This window comes from Balaenoptera physalus (assembly GCF_965194825.1).
Source record: "Balaenoptera physalus genome assembly, chromosome: 4".
In the NCBI taxonomy this organism is placed as follows: Eukaryota; Metazoa; Chordata; class Mammalia; order Artiodactyla; family Balaenopteridae; genus Balaenoptera; species Balaenoptera physalus.
The window spans coordinates 139,972,200-139,992,588 of record NC_138891.1 but is presented as its reverse complement, the minus strand read 5'-3'; the positions used below and the strand labels follow the sequence as shown (position 1 = coordinate 139,992,588).

The window sequence follows — 20,389 nt, the reverse complement described above, 5'->3', positions numbered from 1 at the left end:
GTATGCACCAGTCTAATTTCACTGTAGGACTAGAAGTCCTATGTAGCATGACAGTGTAATTGCCATAGTTACAGGCACTAAAAATCAATGTCTAGCCTTGTATCTATAATCATTCTACTCTGTGCCTGCTTTAAGGTAAAAAACAATATTCAATGTCTAAAACAATTTTATATTTAATTTTATGTTAAAATAGTTCCTCTTGGATTTAGTAAATAGACAATATTGATAGAATGTTCAAATTTAGTGCAGAATGATTGATTTCTCCATTTGGGAGGTGCTGAATCATTCCTGTTTCTATTGATTTTTCCCTTTCACTTATATCGATTACTTTTAAAATTCGGGAAAACGATTGGAAATTCAAATGATTTCCATGTTAGAGAAACATTTTAGGTTGCTAGATTTTTTGCCTTAAATCTATTTTCTTACATTTACAAGCACTCTGGCTAATTCAAGGAACTCTGCATCTACTGAGTCTTGGGAAAAGGTAACAAGACAAATATCTCATTTTCAGTATAAATTCTCTCCTTTCAGATCTTGTTTTGTTAACGGCGATGATCACCTAACCTAAAACCTAGTCAGATGACAACAGCACAGTTTGGTGGAGAGAGCTTTCATTTCTGGCTCTTATCAGAGAAAATCTGTATGTGTTCAGAGGGAAATGGATTTTAACGTGTACTGTTGATTCTTTTTTGCATTTATAAGTGAGAAAAAAATTAGATGGTTAAAGGGTGGCAGTTTTGAGTTATTAAGAGTGATCTGGATTAGCCTCAACTTCCCTGGGTCAGTACAAGGTAGCCACTGATATTTCACATCTGGTTTTGGTTTGCAGTAACTAACAAAGAAGCCCAAGGTATGTGTAGCCCCATTGTTAGGGGTCTCCGGGCTCTTTTAAAGACAAAGAACTTCCCACTCCAAAGGTCCTGAAATACTTTTAACTCCAATTTACAGATTAGGCCAAACCTCTTAGGTTAAGGGTCATTTAAGGCAGTCGAACGATTTCTTTGTGAACTTCCCAGTTTTCTGGCTGTTAAAGAAAATAATAAAAGAAAAAGAGCTCCCCAGTGCAAGAATTCCATAAAACAGAGAGAGGCGTGTGAGACACATTAATGGTTTCCATTCCTGATGAAAAGCTCGAGACAGCTTTAAGTGATATGGAATCAAATATCTCAAATCCTAGCTCAGTCTGGGAGGTGAGGCTTGGGTGCTTCAGCTGCCTGAGGAGAGGAACGGCGATGCTTCATCTACAAGAATTCAACGTGAGGGGTTAAAAGCAAGGTAACTGACCTTCTTTAATTAAACCTCAAACGTTCAGGGAGAATTCCACTCAGGACTGCGCTTTTCCTCGTCCTCTTTTGGGGCATGAGCACGCGGCACTGTGGTTCTTGGAAACACAGACCTACTGTGTGTCCCTTTGCTCGTAGTAAAGCTCTCGTCCCAGACCCACCATTGCCGTCTTCCAGATGGCTCTCATTATAGTCAAAAATTGACCGACGGCAGCCCCCAAGGCGTCCTGGAAGGCTTCGAGACGGCCATGGGGACAGAGCCCCTGATTTCTAGGAGCTAATGTTTCAGGGAAAATAATAACAACACCTTCTAAACACTAGGGCTTTTCTTCTTAGTAACTCGAGGTAATGAATCCTCTCCCTCTGCTTCTCATTTCCCACCCCCTTTTCTGTGAAGTCACGGAGGGGGAAATTAAAGTTTTCCCCTGTCTCCTTGGGAGAGTCATCTGGGGTCGATGGGCAGAGATGTTTCTAACAAATGGCAATGGGGCACCAGCCGTATGAAGCCTGGGGAGCTGCTGGCATTGGTGTGGACCCAGGGTGAAGGCCAGGGGCAGAGCAGCAGGGATTCCATCTCCATGGGGTCCAGTGATCCTGAGGCACGTTTACATTTAATGAGCAGAGAGAGGAAGAAGGTAGAAGAGGGGAGGAAAGAGCTGTATGTTCACAATGTTTGTCCTTTCTCTTGGGTTACGATGCTATTGTGATTTTGGCATCTTTTTCTCTCCAACTAATATACAGGGTTTTTTGCTCGTTTTTTTGAGGACTGTTTCTCTTCTTTCCTGCATCTTCAGTGGCCGACACAATGCCGAGCGTATCATGGGTGCCAATAAAGGTTTCATGAATGGATGAATAAGCACATAGCAAAAATATTTTCTGCTGTAACAATGCTGCAGAAGATAAAGGATCTTCTGATGGCATCCTCATTCCTTATGGCTGCTAACACATCACTCCAAAACTTAGTGGCTTCAAATCACAATGATCGTTTGATTACTCCTCGTGGTTCCAGGGGTTGACAGGGCTGAGAGAGGCAGTTTTCGCTCAGGGTCTCTCGGGTGGTTGCAGTCAAGTGGCAGTTGGAGCTGGAGTCACCTTGAAGGTTGCCTCACACTGCTGGAGGTTGGTGCGGGCTGCTGGCCTGACTGATGACCTACAAATGGCCTCTCCGTGTGCCTTGGACTTCCTCTCAGTATGGTGGTTGAGGTGTAGGAGTTGCTGTTCCCCAGAAAACCAGGTGGAAGCTGTATCATCTTTACAGGTAGCCTTGGAAGTCACGTAGCTGAACTTACGCTATAGTCAGAAGCCCACCGGCTTGGATGGGAGCAATGTCAATGTCACCTTGTAAGATGGGATTGTGTGACAGGACATCTTATTGAACTGTCTTGGGAAACATAGTTGTCATGGGTGATACAACAAGTGCCTAGAAATGCAATGAATCTGTCATTCAGTGCATGTGAAGCCAACCCGGTTGCTGAAATAGTTTAGCTGGAAATAATTTTCGTCAGAGTTGCTTTGAAAAATGGCAAGGGCTATGGAGTGTACAAATGGGAGCCATTATTTCATTTTGCAGGTCGGGTAAATCTGCTGTAAATACAGTGTGGTGCAGGCAAAATAGAGGGCATGTACTCACTCACTCGTTCAGTCTTTTTTTGCCTGCTCATTCATTCAGTATTTATTTATTTATGATTGAATATCTACTCACTGCCAGGTATTTAGGTCAGTTACTGAGATGGAAATCCCATAATTTATAGAGTTGGAAGATCTCTTAGAGACCCTTTTGCCTTCTTCACTTCCCAGCACCTTGATCTGGGGCAGTGGCTCAGGAAAGTCACCTCCAAAGTTGTTACCCAGGGTCCCTTGACCGAAGTTTGACTTTTGGTCCCTCCTGGGCTGCCCATTGGCACAACCCATGCTGCCCTTCCCAGGGCTCCTGGCTCTGTAGACATCTTCATTCATTCATTCATTCATTCAGCAAAGGCTTGCTGAGCCCCAGCGCTGTGACAGAGCCCTGGGGCCCCCTGGGGGCTGCTGCTCTCAGTCTGTGGGGTGCCGGAGGGTGGCACAGAGCAACATGCTCAATGTGTGCTAGTTCCTCCTTTGAACAAGCCTGCAGAGTTACTCATTGATGTGCACATGGAAAATTGGGACAGGTGCATTAGATGCCTCCTTAAGTCACTAAGGAGGCTGAGGATGAGGCCAGGCTGAGGCCCCTCCGCCCTAAGCCTAGGCCCTTGGGATTGGGGTGCCACCCTGGGCTTGTGCTCCCTGAGGGATGTCCCCAGGCTCCCCCGCCAGCGTGTGCAGGTCTGTTTCACCTGCGGACGTAGGTGGTAGCCCTGCGCTCACATCCTCAGTTCCCACCTGAGACAGCTTATCGTTGGCAGTTAGGATTGTGGGTGCTGGCTGTGCTGTCCTCAGCTGCTGACGTCCTGTATCTGGAGCTGGGTCAGTGTGAAGCTAGATGAGGGGTTCCCTACTCTTACAGTTTTCAACGCCTCACCCCACTACTCTGCGCCATTTACGTGCCCAAGTCAAAGTTGTCGTTCCCTTTAAAAATCACAGACGGACAGATGAAATACTGCCTTAACTATCCTTCTGTAGAACACACCGCATGTGAACCTCTGCTCCACTGGCAGACCGAGAGGAAAATCCATCGTCAACTGCAGTTACTGGGGCCTCTTCAGATGTCTGTGGGAGCCATCCCCACGCAGCCCCGCTCTGGGCAGCCCGGAGCCCAAACAACCCTCATCTACTGCCCTCACTCTTCCTTGGTATAGGAACCAAAGTGGAAGAAAAACAAGGAAATTCTACAGATATGTTTAAGTACAAGTGAAGACAAAAAGAGGAAAGTTGCAAAATCAGTTAACTTTTTTTGGTTTTGCAAATATTTCCAAGACACTGCATTTTGCTTTAAGTGTGTTTTTGATGACCTGAAAGTCAGTGTAATTGCATAATAGGGTTATTTTCAAGAAAACGCTCGTATTTAGTTTTAAAGCTTTTTTATTTCAACTATATTTATATATACCTTCATATTGTATATCCTTTTGGTAAGTGTTGTATTATAAGCATATCCCAAGAGACTACAGTTTCTTTTCTTAAATGAAGGGACCACAAAGTGTCTCTCACATGTTACAGTATAATCCATATCCCTCCTACAGGTCTCATGTCTGAAAAGGGTATACTCATATCTGAGTTCAGGCAAAGTGCTTAACCCTGAGACCAGAAAATAAATGCCCTCAAAACTTATCATTTACTTGATGAAACTTGCACTGGGAACATATTGAGCCCTTTAGAATTATTGTGAAATAGAATATTTTTCAGGGTTTGAAATTATTAATAGTGATGTAGAACAATTATACAGTTTCCATAGTCACATCTCACCCAGAATGATGCCGTTAGTCCTATGTGCAGATCTTTTTTTTTTTTTTTGGCCGCGTCGGTGGGACTTGTGGGATCTTAGCTCCCCGACGGGGAGTTGAACCTGTGCCCTCGGAGTGAAAGCGCGGAGTCCTAACCACTGGACCTATGGGGAATTCCGTCTTGTGTGCAGATGCATATAATTTATATTTCCTTATGCTCCATAATAATGAAAAATTTAAAATTTTCAAAAATGTTCTACATTTTGAATGTTGGACTTTGATTTTAGTGGATAAATGAGACAACTTTGTAGGATAATAATATCAATTCAAGAAACGTAGAGGCAAGAATTATGCGTACTTATCTCCCCTCTAAGGACCTTTTAGAGGGACATTTAGCGCCCTCTAGTGACAACAATCAAGCAGTTCAAAAAGAAATTCCCTGCAAAGCTTACTTCTGGTTTCCAGCTAGCAAATAAACAAAGTACTTTAGTTTTTTGGTCAATAGGTGGTTGCTTCCTGAAATTCTTGAGGCAGGATTATTTTTGTAGCTGTAATAAAGGATAAAATAGTATCCTCTAGGCAAACCGCCGCTTCTCTTCTGGCCCTTCATTGACAATACATTCAGAAAGAACGCTTCCACTTGTCCCCGGAGACTGCAACTTTTCCCAAATTATGTGCTGAGATTTGTATTGGGATCAGATGCAACCTATGAATTAACCTACATCATAGTTTCGAGTCAATTCAGTGTATTTAAATAGAAGTAAACAAATTTTCTTTCCGTGAAGGTGAACTGGAAAAAAACTGGCCTGTACTCTGTACCTCCAAGAGGGAACAGTTCTGTACCTCACTTTGCAGAGGGAAAGGATACAATATAGAGAGGGGGCATGTAGAGGGGATGCGATGCAGAGAAAGAGCACAGTGCAGAGAGGGTACAATGCAGGGAGAATACAGCCTAGCGGGGCTGCCATAGTGAGACCCTGTTTCACATACCTGCCTTCAAGGTGTAGGCCTAGGACTAAGTTAAGTCTGCAGGTTGCCTGATTACACTCATGCAAATCTAAATGCATTATTTATGGCACAGCACTTTGTTCCTTGGCTTCCTTTCTGATTCCAATTGCGATAGAAATATATCAGCAAAAACATAAACAAATTAAGTGATGTGGAAAGAAAGGCCATCTCAATCTGAAACTAAAACGCCTTTATAAACAGACGGAGCAATTGTGGAATGCAGGCTTCTCTGTAAATTTCCATTAATTGCGTGACATTATGGTGCGATTTGAATGCTGTTTCTTTGAGAAAGAGTATATAATTTCTTTAAGAAATAATTTACAAAATCATTACAGATCAAGACAAAAATAAATGCTGATGTCCAGTATCTTATAAGTGAGACTGACACACTTTAAAAAAAAAACATTTAAAAATCTAACTAGTGATCAAAATCTAACTTAATTTCCGTAGCTCCAGATAACTTCTCGGGGTGGCCAGGGGTGATGGCTGAGGTTAGTCATTGGGACACAGAACCCTAGATCTGAGTAGCGGGCAGAGGAACAGGACAGCCTTTAGGCAGAGGGCCATGTGCCTTTGTGTGCCTTCCAGTTACGTGACATGGGTGCTAGACTGTCCTGTGGTGAACCAGTGGCAATCTGATGACTATAACATTTACACTAATTTATGCCCCAGTTAGATGGATGAAGACCTTGAAATGCATTTTATGGTTCACAAATTATATATAGAAACATGATCTTTGAAAAAGGAAATTTAAATGTTCCTTTATACTAAATTAGTGTGTCAAAATAAGTATTCTTGTTTCTTTTGTTTCTGCTTTTTAATTAAAAAAATATATATTTTTTAAGCCACGAGTATTAAGTTGACATACTTAGGGTTCCTGTTATGGGTTTTAATACTCCTGCATTTTTAGAACCATTGGGTAAGAGACAAAGTTGGCAAAATGTGAGGATATAGGTGATGCTTATGAAATCGTGTGCACTGAAATCATTGCTCCATCTGAGCCTATAGAACTGAACTTGACACATGCTTCCAAATTAAGCAACTTGGTGTTGAGAAGTTGAGGATTTAGTGTGTGATAACAATTTCCTTGGTTTAGATTAGTTCAAATCCACCAAGACGCTGAAGAATATATTAACCACTTAGAGAAAGTGTTGAAACAATAGTTATTTAAATTGTAATTGGATTATTTCTTCATGAGCGGCTGGAGGGTACGCCACACACACACACACACACAGAGTCTTACCCAATGGAGTGAAACTGTCCTCACGAAGTCTGCTTTGAATAGAAAAATAGTCCTTAACCAGTGTAAGATAGGTGACCTTGGGGGCTAAGAGTGCCTTATGCTCCCTGTGTTCTCAGGCAAATCCTCCAATTGATAGAGACGGAAAAGTTCCACTGAGTGATGTAGTTTTCCATTGTGGGGACAGCTCCAGATGCTTGATCCTTATCTACAATCACAGGCATGTCCCTGCCAAAAATCCTTGGGACATCCTTCTTGCCGGGCTCTCTTGAATAATCCAAACATTACACATTTTAAGATTCATGTATCATCCTAGGGACAATAAATATACAGCACTTTTATCCTATTGTTTTGCCCGTAAAGAGTCTGCGGTTCATGGATTGGTCCCACGCTCTGCAGTTTTATGTGTGCGGAATTTGAGTTGCCGAACAGAGACTTCCTGAATGCTGAGACACCCAGGGACTGGGTGTCTGGGACACCCAGAGTCCTGTCATCCTTGTTTCCTAGTGCCCACCAGAGCGCTGAGTGGGCATGGAAAAGGCACTCATTGACTGGAGGGAATAATGCTGGGGAGATGACCATTACAAAGCACATGAGTGTCTGCAGGGTTCCCTTAATGAAATTAATCAAAAAGAGCTACTCTGTTCTTGTAGATGTTTATAAAAGAATGTGCATTTTGGTACACACACATATAGAGTTTGACAAATAGGTATCGTGTGCTGCATGTTATACAGATATTTAGGAAAAAAAACAGAACACTGCATGTTATACAACTTTTTCATTACAATGTAACATGTTTATTGTAACTTTTTTAAAGAAAGACATCTATGAGAAACTTTTGTTTAACACTATATTATAAAAAATTTAGAACTCAAAGGAGTGCAAATAATACAATGAACACTCATGTAAGTTATGATTGAGATTTGACAATTGTACAATTTTGTCATATTTGCATTATGTCATTTTTCATGAATTCTTTCAAATAAATTACAGAAATTATTACCTTTTCATCTTCAATACTTTGGAACACAGCTCTAAGTAGTAAGGACGTTTTCCTACAAAGTATTCTTAAAGCTATAAATAGTTAACAATAAATCTATAATATGACGTAACAATCATTATATGTTCAGATTTCTCTAGCACCCCTGGAAAAGCCTTTGACTTCTAATTTGTTCATATCAGTATCTAATTGTAGACCATCATTTGCATTTGGGCTTTGGGTTTCTTAAGTTCCATTGAATCTAGAACTCTCCTCCCCTCTTCCCCACTTTTTTTTCATAATATTGGCTTGCTGAACATATGAAGCAATATGTTCTACATATTTTGTAGAATAGGTGAGTAAATTTTATTCTGTTTTACTATTTCTTTATTTTTATTGAAGTTATTATAACTGTTTTGAAAATATAGATGAACCAAGGGGGAAAGGGGGAAAAACAAAAAAGAAAAGATTCTCTACTATTAGTATTGTAGTATGTAGCTGACTAATATTTCTATTTTGCCTTTTTATTTTTAACAAAATGAGTCTGTGATATAATTCTCCTTTATAACCTCGTTTTTAACTTACCAGACATCGTACCATAATTTTCCATATCACTAAGTATTCATCTACTACATCATTTTCCTGCAGTATTTTCAATGACGATAAGTATGTCGTTGTATGGATGTTGAATACAGGGATCAATCAGTCAATCATGAGTGAATCTTCTGTTGTGTCTCCAATTAAGATTCTGGCTCATTATCTCTTTGTTACGCTCGTACATGATTTTTAGAACTATGTTGCCTTCACCCAAAAGTGTTCTCAGCCCTTGAGCTTCCTCTGTAGATCCCACACAGAGAAGTTAGTAGGAGAAGAAGGATGAGAATTTGTTGACTTCAGAAAATGGGAAGTTGTGGTTTTAGGATAAATAAATGGCAGTGCTCCTTTTATAGTTACCGTAATGGTAGAGTCTATGTTACACTCTTTGCTTTTTCATTTGGGGTAAGATATGAACAGGCTTTTGAAGGGCTATGGTAAATTCATGGGTAATGGGTCCATGATGGATAAGTACAGAATGGAAATGTGCAGTTTATTCACACATATGCTGGGGGTGCCACACTGTTCCAGCATGGTGTTTACTGAGTCCCAAGGAGGGTGGAAAAGGGCCCTGTCTTGACAGATTCATGGCAGGGTGACCCAGGTGGAGGTCACCTGCAGTTGCCCCAAAATGGGTCTGTGTAGTGACCTGAGGGTGGTTTCCCCCAAGGAGCGGTGGTGTCTCGTTGGAAGGGCAGTCCGGTCCTTAGGCCGCTGAGTGATCTGGTGCTGAGGCCGTTTAATGGCAGAGGCTTGGTTGTGGGTGACGGGAGCATAGAGTGATACCTATATCTTCAGATGATTTCCCCCAGAGCGATGTTTGGGAAATGATTTCTGCATTACTAAATATATTCTAATTAATAGATATGACTTATGCTGTCAATAGCCAATTGAAGTTTGTTTGTTTTTTTTTAGAACTTTGCATTAAATAGTCAGAGAATGCTGAAGTGGGATGCTATTATGCCATCCTAGACATCAGGAATAACTCTCTTGGAAGATGATAGACATCAGTCAGCATTTGTCCTTAGAAATGAGGACGATTTGCCTTTTTAATTTTGTAGCTGGGTTTACAACTCATTATCTCAAAACTGGATTTTTATTACATCACTTTGTGTTATATGCATTTTCAGAATTAGACACAATGAAACTTATGGGTAGAATCTTCAGGGAATAAATCAAAGAGTAGCATAGAGTTTTCTGTTTGTAAGTTCCAAGCAAGTACATTAGTCTAACAAAATTTTATTAAAGAATAAAATATGTGTGTATATACATATATATGCATTAGACATAAGTAAGAGAGACAGAGAGAGAGGGAGAGAGAGAGAGAGAGAGAGAGATAGCAAAGCAAATGATGTAAATTACCAAAGTTGGAGGAACTGGTGAAGGATATTAGGAGTTCTTTGTATTATCTTGTAACTTTTCTATAAGTTTCATTCTTTCTGTTTTCTTTTTTATTTTATTGAAGTATAGTTGATTTACAATGTTGTGTTAATTTCTGCTGTATAGCAAAGTGACTCAGTTATACATATATATATATTATTTTTCATATTTTTTTCCATTATGGTTTATCACAGGATATTGAATATAGTTCCCTGTGCTATACAGTAGGACTTCGTTGTTTATCAGTCCTATATATAATAGTTTGCGTCTGCTAATCCCAAACTCCCAATCCTTCCCTCTCCCACACCCCCTCCCCCTTGGCAACCACAAGTCTGTTCTCTATGTCTGTGAGTCTGTTTCTGTTTCGTAGATATGTTCATTTGTATCGTATTTTATTTTGTTTTATTGCTTTCTTTTTTTTTAATTAAAATGAGCTTTTAAAAAAATTTTTATTGGTGTGTCATTTTATATTCCACATATAAGTGATATCATATGGTATTTGAAGTTTGATGTTATTTCTAAATAAAGAGTTAAAAAAATGTTACTGTTCACTGATTTGAATTAAACAAGAACCAAGGAGTTCAGGGCAGACCCTCAACGAAGAATTAGATCTCCATAAAATTGTTGATGCTTTCCTGCTGTAGAGGACAAGGGCTGTGTCAGAAACCAGGCGGCAGTGGTGAGATGGGACCGCACAGAACTTTCTTCCATGGCTATTTTTTTTAGCAAGGGGTCACCCTACTTAAGGCTGCTCTTTGGGAAATTCATAATAGAACACTGCTTATTAGGGTACTACAGTTCACATTTGAAATTGATGCTTCTTAGGAGAGTAAAAAACAAGGAGTCTCAGTGGAGCTGAAAGAGCGTTTTTCCCAGCACTCCTGAATCCTAGTGGAAGCTGCCCAGATAAAACAACTCAGTACTTTGAAATTTTAGGGGAAACACAATTTGAATCAGCCTGCCATCTCATTTATTGTTTGGAGATGAAAAGAGAGGAAATCAACATCCCCTCAAAATGTAGATGCTGAGAATTTGTCAGGTTCTGATTTTTACATGAGATTTCTTATAGTTTCTCTTTCTTTCGTTTTCCTTTTTCCCCCTCTGTTTGTTTCTTTCTCTTTCTTCATTTCCTTTCCTCTTTTCTTTCTTTCTTTCTCTCTTTCTTTCCTCTCTCCCCCCACCTCTCTCTCTCTCTTTCTTTTCTCCTCCTCTCCTTCCTCCCCTTCCTTCTCCTCATCACAAGGGGAAATCTTGGGATCAGTGAAAGATATAGAAACTTGGGCTCATTTCTAGAGCTCTGAGGTAGACAGGCCTAAGTCTGAGTGAAATCAATTCACTGACTGTCTGCCTCTGAAACCAAGAGCTGCTGGATGACTCAGGGTTTGGTCTATTGTGTTCTGCGGGTCCCCTATGGAGACCACACCTCTTTACTGGCCCAACTTTCGTGTAGCTAGATTCAAAGCAAAATGTTGTTTCTTCCAGAGAACAAGTAATTTCCTGAAAATGAGTAATTAAGAGGCCTGAAATCCTCTAAGGAATGTTCAGGCCTACATTAGCTGTATTTCCTCTGAGTGGAAAACAGACGTGTGGCCCTGAACTTACAGCTCAGATTTTAAAACACTTAATGAGGACGTGGCATCTCTGTGTAGCCAAGAGTTCTATTGGGGTCTGTTGTCTGCAATCTGGACGTTTGTCGGAGGGGGCCAGCTTGCTGCCATTATAAAGCATTCGTAGTCATTTAAGTGCTTTGGATTTTAAATAAATATTTGAAAACGAGGATTTGACAGGTTTATTTTCCTCTTTATTTCTCTTAGCTACTTTCATGCTAGAGTCTTTGCATTTTCAACTACTTTATCGTGGAGCCGATAGCAATTACTTATGTTTGGAAGGAGAAAATGAAACTGTTCTGGAACATTCACTTGAGATGCTGAACCAGTGGAGGTTGTTAAAAATCATCAGGTGAATGGCTATTATTAAACGTCGTCGCCTATTAACATGAAATAAGTGCTACCTGCAAAGTTTCCTTTGAAGAGAATGAAGCAGGGAGTGGGTAGGGGCCTTAGGCCCCGTGACCCAGGCGTGCGGCGGATCCGGGGAGACGAGGCCCAGAAGTCCTATCCACACCCAGGGACCCTGAGGAGTTCGCCGCCCACGTGAAGCCACTCGGAGTCCTGCCACATCTGCATCCTGCCCGGGGCGGCGTGTCACACGGCGGCATACTGGGTCACACCTGCTGTGGTCATCCCAGGCCCAGGCAATGGATGTCTTTTTTTTTTAATTGAAAAAAAAAAATCTCCTGGCTGCATATCATCAAGAAAAACAACATTGTTTTCAGGGTCTCTTATCTCTCCACTCCCAAATATCCTGTTTCTTCGGGCTGGGCGGCCAGGACCAATAGAAACCTCTTCCTGCCATTGACTGACTTCATTTCCCAGACTTAGCACAATCTCATCCGCTCTAAACAACCTGATCAAAACTACTTTCTGGTCAGAGAGAAGCAATAATTATTATTAACATTTATTAACGATCAATAAACTTGATTGCATTATGGCCAGCACTATTAAGGTAAGGAGAGGGTTCCTTTTCATTTGACCAAATCTTGTGCTTGTTACTCTTTTCTTTGGTTTCCTTTATCAACGCAGATAAGTTAGCATTGGGCAACACCCCCGCTGCCACAATAGAGGACAACAAGATTTCCTTTGCACTGCCTAGTAAATTTCCTTTTTCCTACTCCAACCATCCGCAAGGCTTAAAAACTTCAAACTCAGAAAAAAATTGGGGTTTCTAAATTCACGGTTGAGGGCTGTGGATGACTTTTTGCAAAAGCTTTTCAGAGCGCGTCCGAATTTTCATATTCTTTAACTATCTCTAGCGGTGCCTGGATGTGTATCCGCTGGAAGGCAATGGACTTGGAGAGTTTGGAGGGCAGGGTCGGAGAAAGAGATGGGCTTGGAAATGTTGAACTTTTGGATGTTCTTGAAGGCCTCCTTACCATCAGGGATGCCAGCCGGTCCCTGTGGAAATGAAGAGATGCCTGGCAAGTGGCTGTCGGTCATGGGACATGCCAATGTTGACTTGATTTTTGGAACCTTCAGGCTGAGAACAGAGCGTTCTCATAATTCAAATGGTGGTAATTTGTTTGTTCGGTTATCTATTTATCTTTAATAAAGTACCTACTCCTCGGTGCACTGAGAGTAGACTTTCTTCTCCGTGATGGTTGCTTTGTGGGAATTGCCGGTTGGTTCTCTGTGCTCTGGGGTGCGTGGTCTGATGTTTTGTTTTTCTTGCAAATAGAGATTAAGGTGGAGGTGAACGCACAGAGGTAGAAACGTGAATGTAGCCTGATTCCTGGAACTGAAGCCAGTTTGATGGTTAGTGCAAGTTGGCGGCATAGAGCCCATGAAGTGGTCTGTTACAATATTTTCAAGGCCAACACGCCTTGGTGACATTTCTAGAAATGAGAAAAAGGCAGGAGCAAAAACAGATACTGAAAGGAGGAAAAAGCAAGTTTTATTGGTTGCATGTCTTCAGTTTTGCTGCATGTAGGTGAGAAGCATTTGGTTGTGTTTTCATCAAGGGTTTTTAGTTGATCTGAAAGCTCATGAATATGGAAGTTTGCCCAGAATTGGGCCAGGACAATTTTTAAAAGCCTCTTTGATTTGCAATTTGAAATGTTTGTGCGAGAGGATTTAATTAATACCCGTTGCATAAACTATGTTTCATAAGTTCTCTTCAGTTTCTATTTCTCAAGATAGGTTTTGCTTTTCAAGGTATGTTCAATAATACGTATAAAAAAATCATGTATCAAAGATTTTAATCTTACAGAGATTTTTCTTTCTTTGGCTTCAAGGATTGAAGTCTGCTGAGGTATAACTGTATAGAAAGGAATTTTAAAATTGAAGGTTTGATGTACTCTGCTTTGAGCTATATGAGTAGAAATTATTTGATTTTATAACCCCAAATGCTGCCCTCTTAATTCTTATTTTTACCCTTATTTGTGTCCATATTTCATAGCAGTTGAATCTAATGTTCTTTGTAAATTTTGAATAGCTTGGGTACAATTTGTGTGTGTGTGTGTGTGTGTGTTTAAAAAAAATCAGTGTATTAAAGGACATTGAAATAGCAGACAATCCTTTGGGGTGTGGGGTATGTTTTGCATAGAATAAAAATGTGTCATACTGTTTAATTTAAAGTATACGTTTCTGAAAAGATGAAGATATTTTTGAAGCTTGAATGTTTTGTGTTTTTCAGGATGAATTTTGGGAAACAGTTTCCACTTACCCAGGATACTATGCTTACTTTAACATTTGATTACACTGCATTATCTGTATATCGTATATAGCTTAAGTGAACTTTCAAAATGACTTCAAGTGGACTCTTTTTAATCCTCTGTTAAAATAAAATAACCCCTCTTTATAGGTAACTTCCTTTAAGAAATGTTCTGCTAGGCTTCCTGGGTAAAGTAATGAGATGATTTTACAGACTTGTTTATAGAGTGGAAAAAAGGAGGCCTGAGTCTGTTGACTGCAGTTTTAATTATGTTAGTGCAAAGCTCAAATTAGCATAGGGAAAATTACGGCTGTCCGTTGGAATTAGGAAACAGTCTGTCATACGGGCAATTTCCAGTCTCAAACGCACTCTGTTTTTTGTTGTTTCAGTAAATAAATCAATTAGTCCATCAAGCATCATATGCACAGAATCTGTTAAGTTGGTCTCCGTATCTCAGTGGATTTTTTTTTTTTTTGGCGTGAATATCTATAAGACCCTATGAGGCACTATGAAAAGCTCAATGTTTTTATCCCGTCTTTATGATTCTCACCATCATTTTCCCTTGGTATTTTGGAAATGGTAACAAAGTGTTTCCATGGGAAGAAGTAAAGGAATTTTATGAGTTTATGTGAGTGTGTCAGTTGGTTTATCCTTAAAGGGCCGTGGATTTTAAGATCAGATTAAGAGTTCTAATAAAAACGTAAGCATCAAGAGTGATGTTCCCATATGTAATTCACGAATCAGTTTTGGTGTTTCCACTGCTTCTGGGGCCACCTGACGATACTGGGGGGGTGCTTTACACCCCCTCCCTTCCTTCTCCACAAAACAGTACTGCCTTTGCTTACAGACTCCAAGGAGCCAGTTGTTAGCCTTGGAACTTGATTTTGCTTCGGTTAGGATTTTTAATCCAATCTCCCAAAGACTTACTTCCCTGATCCTTTGTTATGCCTTGGGCCACTCTGGAAGTCTAATGAAGCCTGCAATCCCTTCTCAGATTAATGCTTTTAAAACGCAGGAAAGGCAATACATAGAGTGACAACGGAAGCTAATACTGTTGAAATCCAGTTCTGTCCTTGGACTCCTTGGGTGGTCCGTGAACCCCAGGTTACAGCCCCTGATCCTAGAGTTTAAAGGACCTTAGTCTTTAAGATGGGATTGTGGGCATTTTCCTTTATCACAGATCTGGCACTGGAAGACCAGAAGAGAGCAAGCTGCAAACAGCTTGAGTTGGAGAGCATCTTAGAATCAGACAGGGGATGGAAAGTTACTAGCAAGGCTTGCTGAGGGAGAACATGATGACGGTTTCAATGAGCTGTTTAAAGAAGTTCCTTTCTTTGATTTGACAGAGGTTGGAGGGTTTTGATGATCACCATGATATAACTTATAGGTGGAATCTAAAAAATACAACAAATGAAAAAAAGAAGCAGACTCACAGACGTGGAGAACAAACTTGTGGTTACAAGTGGGGAGGGGGAAGGGAGGAGGAGTAACGTAGGGGTGGGGGATGAAGAGGACAAACCATTATATATAAAATAAGCTGCAAGGATTTATTGTGCAACACAGGGATTATAGCCAGTATTTTATAATAACTAGAAATGGAGTAGAGCCTTTAAAAATTGGGAATCGCTATATTGTACACCTGTAACATATAATATTGTACATCAACTATACTTCAGTAAAAAAAAAAAAAGTTAATTTAAAAACATGAAGCTTCTTTTACGTATTTCATGCCTTGCATATAGCAGGCTCTTGCTGAATATTTGCTATCATGTGTGAAGCAAACTTGTTTGAAATTAAAAGCTCACGGTTATATGAAGGAAGTTCATCTCCTTCATATATAGGATTTTAAGGGATGTGGTGAATGAGTTTAATAGCTCTAGGGCATATGAATGTTCAACAACTCATTGGCTCAGGTGGAATTTGAGTTGTTTCATCCCTTGTTACTTTAGAGGACTCTGTGACAGTGGAAGGAGTAGAAAACGGAAAATACTGTTGCACGACTATGTGAATGTCATGTTTCTAGAGCACTGGCCTAAAGGTGGAATTATGGGCCATTATCTTAAAATGACTTGCTGCTTGCGTCCGTGGGTGGCTCTGGACACAGTTTGCCCCCTCTGGAGGGGACACAGCACCCTTCCCCCTACAGCTCTCTCTGAGGCTGGGCACGCTGCCTCAGTGGCCTTGGAAAGGATAGAATTCGTGGATCATTCTTCCCATGAAATATACTTATGGAGGACTGCAGTACTCTCAGAGAATGTTCTGGAAGTCTGAACTGTTTTTTAATTATCTATATTTTCTTTAAAGTGATTATTTCATTAAATTTGTTTTTTTTTTTTCTTTTTTTTTTTTTACAAAACAGATCTTTGCTTAAATCTCTCCTCCACCCTGACACATACATATGCTTGTTGATGTCTCTTGAAAAACCATACGTAGAAATAAAATAAATAAATGAAACAATCATTCCTGATGCTTTCAGGAAAATATTACTTCTGCGTTTAGAATTTCAGAATAAGGTTCCCTCTGTGGGAGGGGAGACCCAAAGCGGAGAATTCTGCTTTGGCATCCCAATACCCTGGCAGATTTAACAGCTGACACAGAAGAGAATCACAATACAGAAGGCCGTTGGAAAGCCAGGACCAGAGAGTTTCTCTGCAGTGTAAAATCTTCCGAGAAGGGGTTTTGACAGAGACCGTCTCCAGGCCTTTCCAATGGTGGTGGCACATCTGCTCCAGCAGGATTTTTCCCTAGGGCTTAGGGAACGCCTCAAATGCAGCAGGGGACCCATCCCCTCCTTTTGTCCCCACAGGATGGAGGACGGCTCTTCTCTTCTCGGGGGACTTTGTCCCCCCCATCACCTCTGAGATTTCTTTACTTATGTGGCCACGGACACACCTGCATTTGAACCCTTCCTAGTCACGTGACCCTGGGCAAGGGCCCTAACCTGTCTGAGCTCCATTTCCTCACCTATAAGGTGGGATTATAATGACCGTCCTGATGCGAGTCCAGGGTGGGAGAGCCTTTAGTAAGCGCTCAATAAATGGCAGATGCCATCAGACAATCCAAGTCCATCTGACCTTCGCTAATAAATTGCACTGTCTTTCTGGCCCTGCTCTGAATTCTCTCTGTGTGTTCCATTACCCGGCTTCAGTTGTGAAGCCCAGAGGCACACAGACTCTGTGCTAACGCTTTTGAAGAGACAGGGAGAATAACAGGTCACTTCCACAGGTCACTACTGCGGCCTCCCAGCCAGGGCAGGGCACACGGGAGCCTGGAGAGGTGAGGAGCAAGGAGCTCGTAGGGGTCCCTGGATAAGGGTGTAGCAGGGCAGGTACCAAACACCTGGGCAGGCGGAGTGTCCAGGGGGTCCCTCAAGGCATGGGTGATCAGAGGGTTGGTTTAGTCCTGTTCTGAGGATAGAGGCTGTTTGCTTCGTTGCTGAAGGAGGGCGGGGGCCTGCAATGCCTCTTGCTCCTGATTAGGGCAGGAACAGGCTTACTGGAATCCTCCACTGTCCTGTATTCTCATTAATTTTGAAAAATGCATCTTGTTATTTTTTACAAATTACAGTAATAAAACATTCTCACTGTAGAGAAAATGAAAAAAGAAATCATTACAAAGTCAATATAAATTGTTCCTAGTCCCAACCAGTCAGAGAAAATTACCAGCATTTGGTGTGTGTCTTCCTACTGTGTGTTTCTGTCTGTCCTTCTGTCTCCCTGACTGTCCTGCTTATCTCAGTTAACATTGTTTTACAAACATTTCCCCATGTCACTACAATTTTTTAATAAGCAGAATTTTTATGCTTAATTATATTCCACTTAAAATAAGTATTATGATTTATATACCCAATATCCTATTGTAGGGAATAATATTGCTTTCAATTTTTCACCAATTACATTGCAATGTACCCTTTATGTAATTTTTTTAAAAATTTATTTTATTAGTGTTAGTGCTTAGAAGAGGAATCATTGGACCAATGGGTGTACATATTTTTAAAGTCTCTGCCAAATTTAAATATTTGCCAGTTAAAAAAAAAAATGACCACTTTACTCTCTAGAAGGGTTGTACCAGTTCCCACTTGTAGCCATAGATAAGGCCAGTTCCACTGCACTCATAACAACTCTGAATATTTCACTCTTTGAATCTTTGCCATTGTGACAGGCAAAAATGGAATCTCATTTTTATTTGTATTTCCGTAATTACAGTATTTCATTACCTTTTTTTTTTTTTTTTTTTTTGCTGTGAACCTATTTCAACTAGTGACCACTGTGACCTCTGGATCTTTTTCTTATTCACACTTTCATTCCCTGTTTGAGCAGACTTATTTCCCACATATTTCCCCTATTGAACTTGGCTGAAGCGTGTTTTATAAAGTTTAAGAACATTCCTCATTCTGTCCACTCTCTCCTGCTTTGTTTTCTCTCTTGGCGACACATGCTCCCAGCTTTGCTTGTGTTTGTGTGACTCTACTTTTTGTCTACCTGTGTAAACAATAGAACCTGTTTTTTTGTGATAGTCTGTCCATCTCTTTTGTGTCCTTGACAGAGCCTGGCAAAGCATAGGGGTTCAATAAATAGTTGTTGAAAAATAAATTTTGATTAAAATCCTTTAAGGTCATCAAGAGAAAGTTAAGATATTAGTAAGATAATCATTATTGCAGATTTTAAATAGATGTATTTCTTTAGAGATATTTCTCCTAGTTTAAATACAAATTAACTACATAGAATTAAATTGCTGTTGAAAAGATCATAGAGAAAAACGCTTTTAAAAGGTAGATCTTGTAGCTTGAATTCATAATCCAAATTAATATCATCCTTGTAACGGCTTATTCCAGGCCAGACTCTGTGCTGGATGCTCACGTTATCTCCTGAGGTGCTCACCACAGCCTGCATCCTGGTGCTTTTTGTCCAGATAAGGATAGAGGATTAGAGAGGCTAGGAAACTTGCTCAAGGCACACAAATCTGTTTCCCCTCAATTTATCATCATCTGATCTTTTTTCCCTGCGATTTGCCTTAGCTCCAAATAATAAATTACTGTGCAGGAGAAAAAACGGTTTATTAAATGACATAGTGATACATTAAATAATGAAAATTATTATAATTGGCTAACTTACGTTACCACTCTTGTGTGAAACACCCCACAGCCAACAATTATTATGCTCTCACTGGCTAATTAAGATAAAGCGCTAGAAAACTGAACAGCTAAAACTCTAGCACCCCATTCTCCATTTGCTTGGTGCCAAGAACTCTTTCCATATTTGGCAATATCCAAGGGGCCCGTGCTTGCAGATCCCAGATCAGCTGCTGATTTCAGTTTCCTCACCCCAAGTATCAACTTCCTTGCCCACGTCTCTGAGTTTTCCATCAGGCCTTACCAAGTCTTTCCGCAGGGGTGTTCATGGAATTAGACTCTGGGAGGAACGGTAATCTGCTGTTAGGCACAGATAAGTGCCGAGACATTTAGAAAAGAAATGCCAAGGCCAAGCAAAATTATTTATTTTTAAAGCCACATCATAATCCAATCATAACATTAACATCAGGACTGTTACTTCAAATGATTTTGTTCAAGACAATGCATGTCAATTTCTGGAGCATAAAATAAAGAACATTTCTAACATATGCAAAGAACTAGCACTCCTGAATCTAACACAGTGGGCTTTAAATCACTCTACCTTGATGATTTCACATCTGTCTTTCCATTATAAAATTATAGTATAGCAAACTGATGGGGTTTTTTAATTTAGCAAGTACTGAAACAGAGTCACCACTGAAGAGAAAATCTCCCCCCACCATCGCCCCCATCCACATGCCCCCAAGTCCATTAATTCAAATCATCAGCCAATAGGGACTTTACCATCTCGTTCCCTTTGGATCCCATTGGGTCTTGTTGACTTTTATTTTTTGAAGTTAGCTGTAGGCATGTGATGCTCACCTTTGAGGAAGAGGAAACTGTTGAAACAACACTTGAGAATTTGTCAACACGATTAGTTTGTGTCTCAATTTGAGGTAGATTTCCTAAGATGTTGCTCCGAGTTTAAAAAAAAAAAGTGTGTGTGGTTTTATATTGCGAAGTCCCCTTTGGATCTGTGCTGTACGTGGATGTTACCTGATGTTCCCAAGAGCGTCAGAAGCATGAAGGTGAAATAGAGCGAGCCCAGCCGTGTTTATCTTATGCCCAGGGAGGCCCTGAAGACTCTTGTTTCTTCACGGCATCCTTAAAATAGCCTCTTTGGGGAAAGGGTTGGTCTTATCTTGTTCACGAGGAAAGGGAGGCATA

General features: G+C 40.5%; 1 protein-coding gene across 5 annotated transcripts in view; it reads left to right on the top strand.

Annotated features, from left to right (window-relative positions):
* Window positions 1–20,389, top strand: part of ERG (ETS transcription factor ERG) — a 293,551-nt gene that overhangs the window by 170,596 nt on the left and 102,566 nt on the right. The window contains exon 3 of one of the 5 annotated variants that reach the window (XM_082458825.1): window positions 11,658–12,408. The exons of the other annotated variants lie outside the window; for them this stretch is intronic. Within the exon in view, the coding sequence (XP_082314951.1) occupies window positions 12,391–12,408 (18 nt within the window). The 5' untranslated portion in view covers window positions 11,658–12,390. The remainder of the gene's footprint in view (window positions 1–11,657; window positions 12,409–20,389) is intronic. 5 annotated transcript variants of the gene reach the window in all.